Source organism: Sturnira hondurensis, unplaced genomic scaffold, assembly GCF_014824575.4.
Source record: "Sturnira hondurensis isolate 20B ecotype Veracruz unplaced genomic scaffold, ASM1482457v3 Scaffold0004136, whole genome shotgun sequence".
NCBI lineage: Eukaryota > Metazoa > Chordata > Mammalia > Chiroptera > Phyllostomidae > Sturnira > Sturnira hondurensis.
In genome coordinates, this window is record NW_028076767.1 from 18,389,816 (window position 1) to 18,408,205 (window position 18,390).

General features: G+C 47.6%; 1 protein-coding gene and 1 non-coding gene across 3 annotated transcripts in view; both read left to right on the forward strand.

Annotated features, from left to right (window-relative positions):
* The window catches only part of TM9SF4 (transmembrane 9 superfamily member 4), a 48,853-nt gene that overhangs the window by 15,470 nt on the left and 14,993 nt on the right, over window positions 1-18,390 (forward strand). The window contains exons 2-8 of one of the 2 annotated variants that reach the window (XM_037043834.1): window positions 7,282-7,398; window positions 9,629-9,728; window positions 14,365-14,533; window positions 14,635-14,764; window positions 15,578-15,701; window positions 16,963-17,081; window positions 17,177-17,288. In XM_037043834.1, coding sequence (XP_036899729.1) covers window positions 7,282-7,398; window positions 9,629-9,728; window positions 14,365-14,533; window positions 14,635-14,764; window positions 15,578-15,701; window positions 16,963-17,081; window positions 17,177-17,288 — 871 coding nt within the window. The remainder of the gene's footprint in view (window positions 1-7,281; window positions 7,399-9,628; window positions 9,729-14,364; window positions 14,534-14,634; window positions 14,765-15,577; window positions 15,702-16,962; window positions 17,082-17,176; window positions 17,289-18,390) is intronic. The other variant, XM_037043835.1, reaches the window with a different exon arrangement.
* On the forward strand, window positions 5,870-6,004 carry LOC118986038 (small nucleolar RNA SNORA5). Its single transcript, XR_005066274.1, has one exon. It is a non-coding gene; the product is annotated as a small nucleolar RNA SNORA5 (small nucleolar RNA).

Consider the following 18,390-nt stretch of genomic DNA (forward strand, 5'->3'; position numbering starts at 1 on the left):
TTGGAACACATAAGTTTTTGATTAGCAAGATGTAATAATGTTAATATTAACTACTGACATCCCAATAAATGCAATAAATTTAGAAAATAATGTTAGCTGTATAGTTTTCATATATGGCCTTTACTGTGTTGAGGTAAGGTCCTTTTATACGTATTTTGTTGAGAATTTTAATTGTGAAAAGACGTTGAACTTTGTCATGTTTTTTTATGTTGAAATGATCATTTGGGGGTTTTTCTCACTTAAGGTGGTGTATCACATTGATTTTTATATGTTGAACCATCTTTGCATCCCATGGATAAAGCCCACTTGACTTTGGTGTATGATCCTTTTAATGTATTGCTAAATTTGTTTTGTTTTTTGGTTTTTTTTTTAAATTTATTTATTCTTAGAGAGAGAGAGAAAGGGAGAAAGGGAGAGAAACATCAATGTGTGGCCGCCTCTCACATGGCCCCCACTGGGGGACCTGGCCTGCAACCCAGGCATGTGCCCCGACTGGGAATCGAACCAGCGACCATTTGGTTCACAGACCGCACGCAATCCACTGAGCTACACCAGCCAGGGCTGTTTTGTTTTTTGTTTTTTTTTAATTATTTTTCAAGTACTGTTTTCTGTTTATTACTCCCATCCCATCCCACTCCCCGTGTTCCTCCCTCCCTCCCATTTCCACCCTTCTCAGTTGTCGTCCATGTATCCTTTATATATGTTCCTCTAAATCCCTCCCCTATTTCCCCCGAAATTCCCTCCCCTCTTCCCTCTGGTCACTGTCAGCCTGTTCTCTATTTCAGTGTCTTTGGTTATATTTTGCTTGCTTGTTTGTTGTGTTGTTTAGCTTCCTGTTAAAGGTGAGATCATATGGTATTTGTCCTTCAATACCTGGCTTATTTCACTCAGCATAATGCTTTCCAGTTCCATCCATGTTGTTGCAAAAGGTAGGAGCTCCTTTCTTTCTGTGGCATATAATTCCATTGTGTATATGTGCCATAGTTTTTTGATCCATTCATTTACTGACGGGCACCTAGGTTGCTTCCAACTCTTGGCTATTGTAAATTGTGCTGCTATGAACATTGGGGTGCATATGTTCTTTGGGATTGGCGTTTTAGGGTTCTTAGGATACAATCCTAGCAGTGGAATTGCTGGGTCAAAAGGCAGGTCCAATTTTAGTTTTCTGAGAAAATTCCATACTGTTTTCCATAATGGTTGTACCAATCTGTGTATTGCTAAATTTGGTTTGCTAGTATTTTATCGAAGATTTTTCTATTTATAATCAAGGAATTTTCTATTTATATTCATCAAGGATATTGACCTGTTGTTTTCTCATAGTATCTTTGTTTTGGTATTGGTATGGTACTGATCTCATAAAATAAGTTTGAAAATGTTCCCTCTTCTGCTCTTTAGAAGAGTTTAAATATTGGTATTAATTCTTTGAATGTTTGGTAGAATGCACCTGTGAAGCCATTTGACCCTGGTCTTTGCTTTGTTGGTAAATTCCCCTCTCAGTACTGCCTTTATTGTACCCTATAAGTTTTGGTATGTTGTATTTTCATTTTCTTTTGTCTGAAGTACTTTTAAAATTCTCATTTTTCTTCCTCTTTGACCCAATGGCTGTTCCAAAGTGTATTGTTTAATTTTCACATATTTGTGGATTTTCCTGTTTTTTGCGGTTCCTGGTTTCTAGTTTCATTACACTGTGGTCAGGAAAGATTCATGGAATGATTTCAGTCTTAAATTTAAGGCTTGTTTGGTAACCTGACATGTGACCTCTCCTGGAGCACGTTCCATGTGCTCTTGAAGAAATATACCCTCTATTGGTTGGGTGGGGTTTTATTTTATTTGCTAGGTCCCTTTTGTTTGTCGTGTTGTTCCAGTCAGCTCTTACTCATTTTTCTGTGTGGCTATTCTACCCATTACTGTAAATAAAATATCGAAGTCCCCACTATTATTGTATTGCTTTCAATTTCTCCCTTCAGATCTGTCCATATTTGCTTTATATATTTAGGTGCTCTGATGTGAGGTGCATCTGTATCTTTAATTGTTACATCTTCCTATCGAATCGACCCCTTTGTCATTATATATAATGATCTTTGTCCCTAGGCAGTTTTTTTTACTGAATATCTATTATGTATACTAAACATCTCTGCTTTTTGTTGTTACCATTTACGTAGAATATCTTTTTCTGTACCTTTACTTTCAACCTTATGTGTGTCTTTAGATCTAAAGTGAGTCTCACATACAGCATATCTCTGGGTCTTGGTGGGTTTTTTGTTTTTCAGCCACTATGACTTTTGATTGGGAATTTAATCCATTTACTCCTCAGATTCTTCTAATACCATCAGCACTGAGAATCACTCTTTACATACAGATAGGGTGTAGGCATAATAGATATCCTTAGGGATTCTTAAACTACTGTATTTTGCCATGTATAATGTGCATGCACAGTGAAGTGAGATTATTATGCCCATTATTATACCAGGGGATGGAATGATTATTCCCATGTATAAATGCGCACCCTTATTTTTCTCTCAAAAATTTGCACAAAAAAGTGTGCATTATACATGGCAAAAACAGTAGGTCCTTGGAGAGGTGGAATGGTGGAAAGTGTTAAAAACTCCTTAAATTCGAGACTTAAAAAGATAGATTCTAGAGGCATATGGCAAAGATTAAGAAACACAGTATTCAGCCGTTATGTAAGTGGATAGTTTTGTAGATCAGGAGTTGGTTTGTGCTCATTAATTTGTTCAGTAAGAATTTATTGAGTACCCCTGCCAACAAAGCCAATCGATCGGTGCAGCTGGAGAGAGGGCAGATGCTTACGTGACTGTATTCAACAGGGAAGGTGCACTTTGGGGGGACTTGGGTACAGAGTGCTAAACTGCTCCTTAGACACGTTCTTGTTTGTAATCCTTCCAGCGTGTGAGAGTACCAGGACAGTGACGTTTAGCCCTGACCGATGTGGCTCAGTTGGTTGGGTGTCATCCCTAAAACAGGAAGGTTGCTGGTTCGATTCCCTGAGGGCACATGCCTGGGTTGTGTGTTGGGGTGCATATGAGAGGCAGCTGGTCAGTGTTTTTCTCTCACATCGGTGTTTCTTTCTCTGTTTCACTGTCCCTCCCCCTCTTTCTAAAAATAAATAAAAAAAATATTTTTTAAATGACAATTTGGTATCCAAAACTGACAGTGTTGGTTTAGGGCTGGTGTGGCTCTGTGGACTGAGTGCCAGCCTGCAGGTCAAAGGGTCGTCAGTTCACTTCCCAGTCAGGGGACATGCCTGGGTTGCGGGCCATGTCACCTGGTTGGGGGCGTGGGAGAGGGAACCAATCAATGTATCTCTTGCACATTGTTGTTTCTCTCCCTCTCTTTCTTCTTCTTTCTCTAAAAGTAAATAAATAAAATCTTTTAAAAATAAAATAAAACCGACAGTGTCATCTTGGTGCAATCATTAATTTTAATGTGAACTTCTAAATTGCTCTTGGTTACCAATTTATATTCAAAGAATCAAGCATATTATGAAAATATTTGCCTTTTTTTATCTGTTGGTCTGTCCTCTAAGATAAACTGATTTGAGATTTGTTGGTATGTTTCTGTGTGCAGGGTTTGTTTTTTTTTATTAATATTTTATTTATTTATTTTTAGAGCGAGGGGAAGAGAGGGAGAGAAACATGGTTGTGAGAGAGAAACATCAGTTGCCCCTTGTATGTGTCCGACTGGGGACTGAACCCACAACTCGGGCGTGTGCCCCGACTGGCACTGAAACCCCCCACCCCTTGAGCTTTCACTTTGCTGTGCGATGCCCAACCCGCTGCGCTACACCAGTCAGGGTTGTCTGTTTTCTGCATCTTTTTTCAAAAATGCAGCGTTGGGTTATTTTTATTTTAAAACAACTTTTGAGCTTTGGTGGAATAGCTCAGTTGGTTAGAGCATTGTCCTGATACGCCGTGGTTGCGGGGTTGATCTGTGGTCGGGACACATACAAGAAGCAACCAATGAAAGCACAGCTAACTGGAACAACAGACTGACATCTCTCTCTCTCTCAAATCAATCAATTAAACAACTTTTGAATGACAGTTTATGCCAGTACCCTAGGATTTGTCTTCCTTGCATTTTATTTAACTGGAATTCAAGTACAAAGAGGAGTTAGAGGAAGAAAAGAGAACGGGGTTTATTGCTCTCACGGGAAGGAAGCACTTATATTCTAAGGACTGACCCATGAGGCCCAGCAAAAAGGGCTCCAAAGAGGGAGGCCCAAATCTTTTGGGGACGGGTCAAGTGGAGGAAATCCTCTGGTCAAGAGGAAATCAGATGCTGCGACCAGCTGCAGTCAGAAGGCTCCACCACAGAAAGAAAGAATAAAGATCTGTTTGTTGTTGTGCCCGAGACAAACCCACGCACTAAGCCGTTCCCCCTGTGCGTGCACAGAGCGTCTCGAGGGGTTTTCGGGTGAGACAGCTGGTGAGAGCAGTTGTCTGTGGGGACCCGAAGTGGGAGGAGAGTTTCTTTTTCATGGTATACCGCTTCTACTGTTCGAATTATTTACTGTAGGTGTTTTACATTTTCAAAGCTTTTTTTTTTCAATCCTCACCTGAGGACATTTTTTATTAGTTTTAGAGAGTGAGGAAGGGAGAGAGAGAAACACCGATGCAAGAGAGAAGCATCAGTTGGTTGCCTCCCATACGTGCCCAGACCGGGATTGTCCGTGTCTGGACCGGGGGGGTCACACACGACTGTGACCTGGACTGGGGATTGAACTCGCAACCTAGGTAGGTACCTGCCCAGACCGGGAATCAGACCCACAGCCCTTCGATTATGGGAGGATGCTCCAACCAACTGAGCCACACTGGCCAGTGTTCAAAACTTTTTAAAGATAGTTATTTTTTAAAAGCCCCTTTACTCATGACTGTGTCAGATGTTCGCATCAGAGGAGACTGGGGGAAGGGTGCATGGGAACTATCATTGTACCTTTGCAGCTCTCCTGTGAATTTGAACTTATTTAAAAATAGATTTTTTTTAAGGATAGGGGTGGGATTGGGGAATACTGTGTTTCTATATGGAATCCTGCCCCGTTAGGCAATTTTCTACCTTCTAGTCTCATCATTTCCTTTAAAGATTTTCCTCCTCTCATCCCTAATTCTGTTGACCTTCTAACTATCAAATACAATATAGCTTTCTTAGCCATTTTTCACTGTTTTTACTGGGGTCAAACTATTATTTCATATTTAATAATGAACGTTAGTTAGCAGATACAGCCCTGGCTGGTGTGGCTCAGTGGATTGAGTGCGGGCCTGCGAACCAAAGGATTGCAGTTCGAGTCCCAGTCAGGGTACATGCCTAGGTTGCAGGCCAGTTCCCAGCAGGGGACCCACGAGAAGCAACCATACATTGATATTTCTCTCCCCCTCTCCTTCCCTTTCCCTCTAAAAATAAATAAATAAATAAAAATATTTTTTTTAAAAACAGTTGGCAGATACATACAATGCTCACAACACGTCAGGGGTAAAACGTTCTATGGATATATTGTTTTTAAGACTTGGACCAATCTGGGTATCTGTTTAAAAAGAAAAAGGTGTACTGAGCTCCGAACCTTAGACTTTTAATTAAAGCCACTTTTCCCAACTTGAGATCCTGGTAAAAATGCAGACAAGTCTATATGTTTGTCAAGCCCCTGAGGGATTCTGCTTCCTAAGTTTCAGAAAGAGTCATCTGCATGTGTGTGGGTTGGGGGGTCAGGGGTGACTTGAAGGATGGAGGGGCTGCTGAGGCAAGTGACCAGGGGGCTGTGGCCAGCGTTCAGGCAGGAGGAAGCGAAGGTCTGAAACGCTGCTGCAGCTACGAGGGGGAGAGAGGAGGCAGGTGCAGAAACAAGGTTGAAGTGGCCTGCAGCCATGTCAAATTCGGTGCCTGCCCCACCCATGGTTGGCACTGGCCCAGAAGGCTGCCATAGAAACACTGTGACTCATGGGCCCTGATGGCCTCTGCTGGGCCTCAGGGATAAATTTGGTTACAGACACCAAGAAAAAGGAAGAAGAAGAAAAAGATTGAGTTGGTGATCCAAGTGTGGATGACAAAAGTTCCTTGTTCAGACCAGGCAGAGAGAAGTAGGAAGCTCTTCTAGTTCCTCAAGGGGGAGAAGAATTCTTTGACTGGGTGAATTTCCTGAGGCCTGATCTATCTTGCCTTTGATCTCCAGGTGACTTGTCCTGCATGCAGATTATTTACTGGTAATAAATCAGTGCCTCCGCCATGCCAGGTACTGGAGACACAGTCCCTCTGCTCCCACAGAGATGACATTCAAATGGAGGGGGACAGATGATACACAATAAACAATCACATACTGTATGAGTCAAACAGACAAGTCCATGAAGAGAAGTGGAGTAAGGAGATAGAGAAATGGGGATTGCTGTTTTAGTTAGGATCGTCAATAAAGGCTTCTTTGAGGAAGTTACATTTGAGGAGATTCGAATGAACTGGGAATGAGACGAGCCATGGAGGTGTTTGGGGGAAGGGGCTTCTGGCCGAGGGAGCAGGGAAGGCGATGGCCCCGAGGGGTGTAGAAGGCTTGCTGTCAGGAGACGCCAAGGCCAGGGCAGCTGTAGCTGAGTGAGGAGGAGAGTGGGAAGTGATGAGGTTAGCAACTTTGAAGAAAGCTCATAGGAAAATATATTGGTAACGGAGGGGCTTCCTGGCAAAGCAAGCCTGTTACTATACAGAGAAATGAGAATCAGTGGAACACTGGAGCCAGCCCTACAGGAGAGTTATACAATATGAAATGGTTAAGAGAACACTGATCCAGCCCTGGCTGGTGTGGCTCAGTGGATTGAGTGCCAGCCAGTGAACCAAAGGGTCGTGGGTTTGATTCCCAATCCGGGCACATGGCTGGGTTGCAGGCCTGGTCTCCAGTGGGGGGCACTCAAGAGGCAACCACACAGTGATGTTTCTCTCCTTTCCGTTCCCCTCACTCTAAAAATAAATGAACCTTTAAGAAAAAAGAAGTTTAAGAAAGAACATTGATCCAGAAGTGCAGAAACGTGGCTCCTGTATTACAGTCTTCTCTTCCGCCCCAGTTCATTACTTCACTTACTGTATTGCTATGTCTGGAAGTGCAGAATTGGTTCCTGTAGCACTGTTGATGGGGTTAGGAGGCAGCACTCAGGAGAGCCTTGGACTTCCCAGAGTGGGGACGAGGCTGGGTCAGGTAAAGTAGACAGAAAGGTGCTTTAACTTGGTCTGCCCCCCAGGGGCATGTCCACTTCTTTCCCTCGTTCCAACCTTAGCATCTCTTTTTCCAAGCAGGATTGGTTTCCGTGGTCCCTGCTACTTTTCTCCCTCACATGTGAAACAAGAGCCTTCTATGTCCCTGGGGTCGCGCCAATGAACTTCCACCAGAACGACCCTGTAGAAATCAAGGTAAGTGTTCCTCTGGACTGCCAGAGCCTCTATGCTGGACAGTGTAGCTGGAGGACCATAGTGAGCTGGTCATATCCCTCCTGTGGCTGCAGAGGATAAGGACCAGTGCCAGTTAGACTGGGCATTAGGGTGAAGAGGGCTCAGCCCGTGCTACACAGGCTGGAAGTCTAGTCCCTCAGGAGCCGGGCATCTCCGCCTGTGTGAGAGAGTCCTCTCTGTGTCCCTCCCTCTCGCTCTGGCTCTGTCTTCATTTCTGTGTCTCTGTTTTTCTCTCACTTTCACCGTCACGTGTTTTCTTCCCCCCACCCCACCCCATCTCTGTTTCTTTCTGTGTCCATCTCAGCCTGCTTCCTCTCTGACATCTCCGCCTTCCTCTTTCATCCGCTCCCTTTCCTTTCTTACCAGCCTTCCCTGCATAACTTATGTCATCCGTACATATACAGCCTATTCTGACCTCTTTTTTCAATTTTAGCTTCTGCCACCAGTTAGGTTCTTCATTTCATGATCTGCAAACTCTGTACTGCGTATCTGGGTGGTGTATATGGGATGATTTTAAGTGGTCAACAAATTTATTTTAATATCTATTTTTTAATGTACATTAGAAAATATAGCTAGTACTTCAACTCATAATTTCACGGCTGTCATTGTTGATTTTCTATCTTAGTACTGATACAGTGTTTGCTTCTTAAACATATTTGCTGAAAAATGAGTCAGATCCAAGTAAATAGTAGAATAAACGATAAGTAGGTAGGGCAAGTTGGTGCACGAACGATGCAGATAGAAGAAGCATTGCCTTCAGCCAGAATCCAGAGAGAGGCCTCCCGACCGGGCCTCCTCCCCTTGTCAGCCTAGATGCCCGTGTATGGGTCCGTTGGCTGGGGTGGGGGTGGGGATCAGAAGGGAGTCACTGGAAAAATGATTGACCTGGGGCAGTGGGCAGGCTGGCTTCATGATCATGTCTTTGAAACCGTGGACTGTTAGTGGCATTCTCAGAGCCCCAGACAGGGCTGGGGGTTGGTAGCAGATCTTCTTGGATCTCGTTTCCTAGGAAACAAACTCGAAGGTGGAGATTTGGTGTGAGAGATGTATTGGGGAGACTCTCGGGGTCAGCAGCTTGGTGAGAGTGAGGGACGTGGGACTGGACGCAGGAGACGCCGGGCTGTGGTACCGCTGAGGCCTGTGAGACTTTCTGGAGCTGGAATGGCTCAGAGTGGCTCCAAATGGAGGCAAGAGGACCGGCTCTCTCTGTCCTCGTGAACCAGACATTGGGGACGGACTGCCACCAGGGGAGGGGTGGAGCCTTGTACACAGGTTCCCCCTGAAGGGACTCCCCTCTACAATCTCCCAAGTACATATTCTTAATACTTCGGTGTGTTAGTCTTTTTTTCTGTGTAGTGTTTACAGTGTAGGCATTCTCACACCCCCATTAGACCCCATAGACAAAATAATGTATAGTTGAAATTTTTGAGTCATTGTACATATTCTTAGTGATGCTATAAAAAGAGCTAGCAGAACTTATAAAGTTAAAATAAATTTTGCTCCTAAAATAAATGTATTTCTTGCTTTGTTACCATGTTGATGTGAACCACATCTTTGCTGCTCTGTGCAAAGGTAAAGCAGTGAGATTGTGTGAAAATCGGGTTTTTATTCTGTTCTGAGTGTCATAGCATTGAAAAGGAGAAGCAGGAGACAAAGTCACGAAGGGCCATCCACGTGACAGGCCTTCACATGTCTGTGTCCCTTTGTTTGCCACCAAATTTTAGGCATTATCAGAATTTCAGATGGCCACACATCACGCTTATTTGGGGCATCATTTACAAGCCACCTGATGGGCTCACAGGACTGGGAGCCAGAGACTGCTGTGATTATGAACAGGAGTGACCATCTTTGTTCCCAAACGTGTTCCTCATTTGGAGTCATTTCTGTAGGAAAGATACCCAGAAGGGAAAAGAATAGGGTCAAAGGATATCAGCATGTTGAAAACCCTTAGTGTATATTGAATTTGTTTGTGGTTTTAAACGGAGTCTGTAATGTAGTCTAATAAACCTAATGAAATGTGAAATAATTCAGCATTGTGGGCAGTAGAGAATATAGTATGCTACAGTCGTGTCTGTGGCAGTTCATTTGCCCCTTAGATAATATTACTTAGTGTGCCCAAGATGTGTGGGTACCAGGGAGGATTACTAAAACAGTCTGGATTGCGGAGTAATGGCCTCTTTTCTCCCACCAGGCGGTGAAGCTCACCAGCTCTCGAACCCAGCTACCTTATGAGTACTACTCGCTGCCCTTCTGCCAGCCCTTAAAAATAACCTACAAGGCGGAGAATCTGGGTAAGTTCTTCTCGCTCGCTGCTGTCAGCCTGTCCCAGTGGAAACCTGGACCTTTTCCTGATGATGATGACAGTTAACCTCTGTGTGACACTTACTATGTGTTGGATACGTTCCGCATAGTTTACATACATAATAGTTTATTTAGCCCTCAGAACAGCCCTAGGGGGGTAGCTGTTATTTTTATTCCCATTTTGTAGGTGAAGTGACTTTTCTCTGGTTATACCGTGAACCGATGTGTGAGCTAGCCTTGGCATCAGGTAGTTGGGCTTCAGACTTGGAACCCTTGGTTCTCCCTTGATTGCTGAATATCATACCTTTCTCTCTCTCTCGTTTCCGTAACCCGCTCTACTTTTAATTAAAAGAGGGAGTGATCGCTCCTGGCCCTAAAGGAAGCAGGAGACATCGCCATAGTTTCTGTTACACTGTGCAAGACTCACCGCAGGTGGTGTGTGAGGCACCCAGGGCAACATCTGGCATAAGTGTTCCATACGTAGCAGCTGTTTTATTCTAGTTAAAACAACTATTTGTCAGAATTTCAGGCTTAAAGGAAAGGATATGTGGCGGCATCTATTCAGGCCACACCCATTAGTTCTTATTTCTGTGCCTGTCTTGGTGTTGAGGCCTGGAGATGAAAATACAGAAAGATGCTCTCCCTGACTTCAAAGAACTTCAGACTTAACTCTACTCTTCCACCTCAGAAAGGAGAAGGGAGAGACTGCTATGAGCAGGACCGGGAAAGGACTGCCTTCTCCATCAGGGCCACCCATGGCTCAGATGTTTCCAGAACCCCTCACTGACAAGTGTGTCTACTGCCAGGTTTTAGGAGCCCCAGCAGAGTGTGGGGCAGGCCTTGGAGCCAGTTTAACCAAAGCAGGCAGCACCGCCCGTCTCAAAGTCTTGCCTTATACTGTTGAACAGAAATTGGTCTTGGGGCCTAGGCTGACTTCCACAGACCGTCTGGGCTCCTCCTCCTGCCTGCCACTAGCTCTTGGCTTTTCTCTCCACGCCATATCGTGCTCTGGCCACCTTGCTTGTCTGTCTGGGACTCCTGACGAGCTGGATCGCCAGGCTTCCTGACACCAGACCCCTCACAGCAGCCCCTCCCTTCCCCTGTGAGCTGGTGTGGATTCGTTGGCAGCCCAAGGCTCTGCAGTTGGACACACTTCAGTGTGATACCAGGTGACCCTTAACCTTTCTGAGCCTCTGCCGCATTTTCCATGAAGCTGGGGAAATGGTCCTGCCGGCTAGGAATAGAAACTTCTGTGTACAGAAGTTATCCTGCCGTATATTATCTCATTCTGTCTTTGTGTAGTGCCTCCTTTCATGGCCTAGGGGCTCTCTGAGCAGAGGGATCATATCTTATATCTCCCCCCTCTCTCTGCCCCTCTGACCCAGTGCCTAACACACAGTAGACATTCAGTATCAGTGTCCTAATGAGTGGAGCAGAAACATCCTTAATTGAATGCCTGTTGCATTGTAAGCCTTGAACTCTGGACATTATCATCATCATCACCGTTAATACTTATCGGGCTTTCCCTCTGAGTCAGGCACTCTTCTAAACACGCCTGTGCTTTAACATAGTTAATTCTCACAACAGACCTATCACCGAGCTACTCTTACTGTCCCGGAATCACAGATAAGGAGACTGAGGCAGCAGGAGGTGAAGTTACTTGCCCCAGGGCACTCACCTAGCACTGACAGAATGCAGGAGCTCGGGCCATAGCCTTAAGCACTTTACTCTGCACATTATCTTAGTTGATTCCTATGGTAACTCTGCAAAACCCAGTGTAATTGCCCTGTGTCATTGGAAAGGGAATGGTAGCTTTCAGGGTCAGAAAGACTTGCTCAGGGTGATGTGTCCGGTTGGTAGAGAAATTGAGGTATCAGCCCATGTTGTTGTTGTTTTTAAACTCTAAAGCCAGATTCTTTCTGTTGTCCCAGGCTGCCTTCCCAGAAAGGCGTGACTGGGTGGTCTGAGAGCTCTGCTCGTGACCGTCTTCTCACTGATGGAGCTTCATTTCTGGGGGAGTGGGGCGGGGGTCGTGTTGGAGCGTCTGCCGCAGGTGTGCTGAAGGACCAGCTCACACTCTCTTGGAGGGTCCACAGCTTGTTGCGCATTTAGCCTGGCTGGCTACCTGCTCACAGTTTTAAAGTTAAAAGGAATACTTCCGTATTAGAAATGAGCCATTCCTGACCAGTGTGTTCTCTTTCTTGGTTTAAATTTAATTTCTAAATATCAAGAAGTGATACCCATTGTACTTGGACTGCAGCCCTGTTCCTCTCTCTGTATGTTCTTCCTGAGCTTGTGACCCTGCCATCTATATATAACCACCCAGAGTTTCCATCAGCGCTGACCTCTCTGAGCCTTCTGTCTGGGTATCTACCTACATTCCGATACATGAGGTCAGGCTTGACAAACTGAAAAACTGCCTCAGTCTAGATTTGCTGTCTTTCCTGTCTTCCCACCTAGCGCATGGCTGTAGAAACCCTAGTCTTGCCCTGGCTAGCATAGCTCAGTGGATTGAGTGTGGGCCTGCGAACCACACGATCGCAGTTCAATTCCCAGTCAGGGCACATGCCTGGGTTGCAGGCCAGTTCCCAGCAGGGGACTCATGAGAGGCAACCATACATTGATACTTCTCTCCTTCTCTCCTTCCCTTCCCCTCTAAAGATAAATAAATAAAATATTTTTTTAAAAAAAAAGAAACCCCAGTCTTCCCAATGTGTACCACTCCTCACTCGTCAGTCAGGACAGGCCCCCAGATTCCGCCCCCTCGGTAGCTCTGGGTCTGTGTACTTGACGGCACCCTCATCGCACCCTCCCGTCCAGCCACCGGCGTTGCTCACTTGCATGACAGACTCCCATCATCCCTTGCATTTCCTGTGTTTTCTTCACGAAACGTCCAGAGAGAATTTTCTGTAACCAGAATCAGTGTTTTTCCCCAGCTCTGCTAGAAACCTTTCATTGGCTTCTGTTGCTCTCTGGGTATGGCCCAACTTCCGGTGTGGCCCCCAGCCCCTGAGACCCAGTTCCAGCCCACCTCTCCAGCTTGCCTCACGTTGCTCTCTGCATGGCAGCCACCCAGGCCTCTCGATTTTACCTGGCTTCCCCCCCCCTCAAGGGGCCTTTGCACATTCCGTTCCATTTGTCTAGAATGCTCTTCCCTTATCTCTTCACCTAGTTAATGCTTCTCTTCATTTATAGTTCATTTCAAGCATCACTTCCTCAGAGAAACTTTCCTAGACCCATGCCCCCACGTCTAGAGCAAGTTCCTCTTGTACAATATGTTCTCGTTCTTCTGAATATTTCATTAAAGTTCTTCTTCCCATGAGACCATAAGCCTCATGTGTATGTCTGTTCAGTATTCTATCTTTATGGCCTAGGACGTAGCCAGTACCCAGTGCCTGTTTGGAAATGAACGAGCATGTAAGTGACTAGGTGGAGAGAGCCACGTCAACGAGGTCCACGCTGGTAGGCAAGTGTTAGTCCCGCCCATTGGCTTTTTTCAGTCAGTCTCCTTTGGCTTGTCCCGTTGCATATCATCACAACAGCATTGTTAGAATGACTCAGAACAAAAACACCATTGGGTTCGGCTGACAATCCCCAACTGCCTGGTGCCTGTGAGCATGACATCTGGCAGCAGGTTCCTCAGAAGCAGGCATGCAGTGGCCATGCCAGTTCATTAAGTAGATAGATGCTTTAGCTGAAAATCTCAGGTACTGGTTTTGCCCCACTTCCTTTCTTGCCTGAATCAGGATCTAAAGACACAGAGATAAATAAGAAACACTGTCTCCCTTTGGAAAAACTCATAGTCAGGTAGGGGAGACGGAAACTTAATGTAGTAACAGCGTGCAGAGTCACATTATTGACATCAGAAAAGGCACAGAGACGATGCTGATGATGCAAATATTTGTTGCCCTGACCGGTGTGGCTCAGTTGTCTGGGTGTCATTCTGCAAAGCAAGAGGCCACTGGTGTGATTCCTGGTTGGGGTGCGTATGAGTCAACCGATTGATGTTTATCTCTCACATCAATGCTTCTCTCTTTCCACCTCTCTTCCCCTCTCTCTAAAAATAAATTAATAAAGTATTTTTAAAAAATAGTGTTTGTTGCCTGCCTACTCTGTGACTGGCACTTTATTTCCCACTGTAATCTGGCGAGGTGGGTGCTATTATCCTCATTTTACAGATGAGGACATCGGGGCTCAGTGAGGTTAAATGACGTACCTACCACCTAGGTGGCAGGGCCGTCTCTCTGATGCTTCCTCAGTGCAGAGGGAAGTCAGAGGAGGGAGCGATGAGCTCTGTCCTGAAGAAGTCAGGACAGGCTTCCCGGGGTGAAAGACGCTGAGCTGGACACGTGAGGAGGAGCTTCTCAGAAACCAGGGGCAGGCAGTGGCACTCCGAGGCAGAGGAAGCAACCAGATGCGGGGAGTGAAATGACATGTTTGATGAGAGAGTCTGGTGGTGCCAGGGCACAGAAAGGAAGGAGAGGCCAACGGGTGGGAGTCAAAGGCCCAGCTGAGCCCGAACGGGTGGTGATGGCCCTGCAAGTCAGCCCTGGGTCTCCGTGGCTCTGCTGACTTCAGCAACCTCAGGGCTAAAGCTCTGAGCTCCATCTGTCTCTCTTACGGCAGGAGAGGTGCTGAGAGGGGACCGGATTGTCAACACCCCTTTCCAGGTTCTCATGAACAGCGAAAAGAAGTGTGAGGTTCTGTGCAGCGAGTCCAACAAGCCAGTGACGCTGAACCGGGAAAAGAGCCGGCTTGTGGCAGAGCGGGTCACGGAGGACTACTATGTCCATCTGTGAGTCGTCCTCTTCCCCCTGCCAGCCTCGGGTCCCCACTGGGGAGGGCCCTGATGGGGGAGGTGGTTCAGAGGACTGAGTGAGCTCCTGGGTCCTCCAGCATTGCCGACAACCTGCCTGTGGCCACCCGGCTGGAGCTCTATTCCAGCCGCGACGGTGACGACAAGAAGAAGGAAAAAGATGTGCAGTTTGAACATGGCTACCGGCTTGGCTTCACAGATGGCAACAAGGTAGAGGATCTGGGGATGCTCAGAGGGCCGGGGAAGCCGCACCCCAAAGTCACGAGCGGTCGAAACCACAAAGTAGAGGGAAGTATATTTAGCTCTAGGCATATAATACCAGTAGAAAAGTTGGGGCTGGCTGAAGCAGGTTCCCCTAGGCCCTCTTGGGCGAGGCTCTGGCAGGCGGAAGGCACAGTCCCTAAAAACTCAGATTCCGATGTGTAAGACTAAACCCTCCAAAAATACCCAGGAACAAAAACATCTCTAGTGAGGTATAGCTCCTAGTGAGGTATAGCTCCTGTCCTCGGAGGGCTTCTGTCCTATTTAGGAAGAGAACTGCCAGTGTGAGACCCTGCCCCTTAAGGCCCATATCACTCCCAGCGCCAGTGCAGTTCAGAGGGAGCTCGACCTGCGTTCAGGCTTCCTCCCAGGACGTGGGCCTTACAAACAGGTGGGCCTGAGCTCAGCAAAGTCAGGGCAGCACTCGGATGGGAGTGAATGCCGTGAACAGGGCTGCAGTGTGGGGACTGTTCATGGGGCAGGGAGCAGCTCGGGAAGACAGGGTGACCCAGTGTGTCTTAGAAGGTGATGACAGGCAGTTGATGGAAGGCCCTGAATGCCAGGCCTGGAGATGGACTGTTGCCTGGAAAACCCTAGGGAGCCCTGGCAGGCGTCCAAGGACAGGCAGCTGTGAGAGCTTTGCTTTTGGACGGTTAGGACAGCCGGGCTGTTGGACAAGGGGAGTGCCTCGACACCCTAGGGTGGGTTTCTGGTGGTTTCTCGGCTCCGAGTTATCTTGGTTTCTCTGTCGCTCGGTTTTAGATCTACCTGCACAACCACCTGTCCTTCATCCTGTACTACCACCGAGAGGACCTGGAGGAGGACCAGGAGCACACATACCGCGTCGTCCGCTTCGAGGTGATTCCCCAGAGCATCAGGCTGGAGGGTGAGTGGGGAGGTGTGACCAGAGGGGCAGGGCTGGCGGATGGGCCTGGGCTTTCACACCCAGGGTCTTCTCACACCTGATTCCTCAAATGGCTGATCGGCCCCACTGAGGCAGATGGAGCCAGCCGAGGTAGGGTCTCTCTGCATTGCCATTAGAGAAGCCGGGGACAGGGGGAGAACTGACATCTCCTGTGTCCTGGCCTGGCGCCTTACCAGTTTACGGCCTCTGGCAGCCCCTGATGTATTAGTGATTATAGATGAGGAAGCAGAGGCTCCAAGAGGTTGCTGGCTTGGCCAAGACCAAACAGCCACTGGAGGCTTGCCTGGGCCTCTCATAAGAACAGGCCATCTCCCCCTTGTTTGAAGAAAATGGGGCAGCACACAGACAGTTCTCAGGCAGCCAGCTTCTGTGTTTCTCACCCTCTGCGTGCGTGTGTGGTGTACACCGGAACTGGCCCAGGGTCAGCAGGCCTGGTCCGGTCCGACCTCCCCTGTCAGCACTTGCTTACTACAGGGCACGCTTGGATTTAGGGGGCCTGGCGCTTTGTCCACAGTAGTTGTGGGTTTCAGGGCGTGGGGTTCTTGGTTTGTTTTGGAGCTGTGGAACCTAGTTTTCAAACAAAATCATAGAAGTCTCGTGTAAAACATCCTCTGCTTTCAGAGCCTCACACTGCCACTCCTCTGTGAGTGTCACGAGCACAGCTTTACAGCTCCTGTGTGATGCTTTTGTCATTGTCTCTCCCCCACTGGCTCTTTGAGGTTGGACACTTTGCCTTTCCCATCATTTTATCTCTAGCACAGTATGTGGGACAGAGTAGGTGCTTATGGTATGTTTTTTGGTTGAACAAATGGGCGGATAACAGGATGAGTGAAGGCGGCATCAGAGTGAGTGGATGACTAAAGAGCCAGAACTTTGGAGACTCGGGGAATGAGTGAACATCCCTAGGATGAGTCTGTTTTTCTGCATGTTGAGCGGGACTGGTGAAATGGGAGATGAATGTTTGAATTGAGTGAAAAAAGATGGGTTGATTAAATGAGGGGCTCAGACCCACTCCCTCACCCCCCACCCCACGCATCTCTGCAGCCCCTAAGGCCCTTTGGAAGGTCAGGACTCTGGGGAGCGGTTCTCCCAGCCTCCACTCAGACCCCGAGGCCCAGCAGCATGCCTTCCCCTCAGGCCACTTCCGAAGGTGCTCTGCAGAACAGCCCCGGGGTAGCAGCAGTGGCCCCACAGGAACACACTGAGTCTCTGTCTCTCACAGACCTCAAAATAGATGAGAAGAGTTCATGCACTCTGCCTGAGGGTACCAGCTCCTCACCCCAAGAAATTGACCCCAACAAGGAGAATCAGCTGTACTTCACCTACTCTGTACACTGGGAGGTGAGAAAGGGCTGAAGCCCCCAGCAGGGGAGGAGGGTTCTGGTCTGGGCAGGAGCAGTCTAGCAGGGCTCTTAAGTGCTTGTCCCCCCCACCAGGAAAGTGACATCAAGTGGGCCTCTCGCTGGGACACCTACCTGACCATGAGTGACGTGCAGATCCACTGGTTTTCCATCATTAACTCCGTAGTCGTGGTCTTCTTCCTATCAGGTGAGAGACTGAGTTGGAGGGTGGAGAGGACAAGGGGACGAGGGATAAGGGGCTGAGGTGTCACATCACTTATGGGGGACTTCTCAGTGGTTCTCGGGGCCACACATGGTCAAGAACAGCCCTCAGGGCTCTGTGCTAAGCATCAGATACACAAAAGGCGAATAATATTTGGCCATGACTCTGGAGAGCTCCTAGGGGACGTGGACACCTCTCCTACACACAGTCAGTCAGCAAGACTTTGTTGCTGCACATTCTCTGAGGGCGCCGTGCCACACGCTGGGGATGTGGTGGTGAGTAAACGCAGCCCAGTTGCTGCCCTCAGAGTCTGTATTCTGCTGGTGGGGGAGAGGAGAAAAGCAAAGAAATGGTGATCAGTGCTATGAAGCAGGTAAGCAGGGTGACCAGCTACACAGCCGTGAGGAAAAGGTGAAGGCCACTTTAGAGAGCACTGCTCTGAGGGGGAGCCACCCTGTGAAGAACCAGGGAAATATGGGCCCAGCGAGGGCCTGTCACTGCCCTGCAGCAGGACGGCGGGAGGGTGGTGAGCAGAGGCGAAATGAGACTGGCCGTGCAGTATCATATGAGAAGTAAAGATAATACTGGTTACTGTTTAATATAGAAAACATTTAACCCAGGCCCAGCTGCTGTGCTAATAAGCACTTTACAAGCATGTCAGTCTTTGAAGTCCCATCAGTTAGATTAGTTCGAAGTTACACAACCCATTGTCGTAACCACTACCCTGTGCTGCCTAAAGAGGTAAATGGTGCTGTGGAAATCCAAGTGGGGGCGCCTCTGAACTGGTTGGGGTGTTGAAAGGCAAAGATGCCTGGGGTGAGCCTTAAGGCTTGAGTAGGAGTCAGTCAGGGCAGAGTGGGGCATTCCAGGCAAAGGAGAGCCTGGGTAAAGGCATGGAGGTGAGAGAGCGATGCAGCTGGGAACAGATAACAAGAGCAGCAAAGAATCGGGGGCGAGGGAGAGGAGGGGAGTCTGGGAGGAGGGGAGGCTGGGGAAGCTGGTAGGACCAGGCCATGGAGTAGCTGGGATGCTGTTCTCCCTGGAGTAAAAAGCAGTGTCCTCTGGCTGCCTATGCCAATTCCAGCAG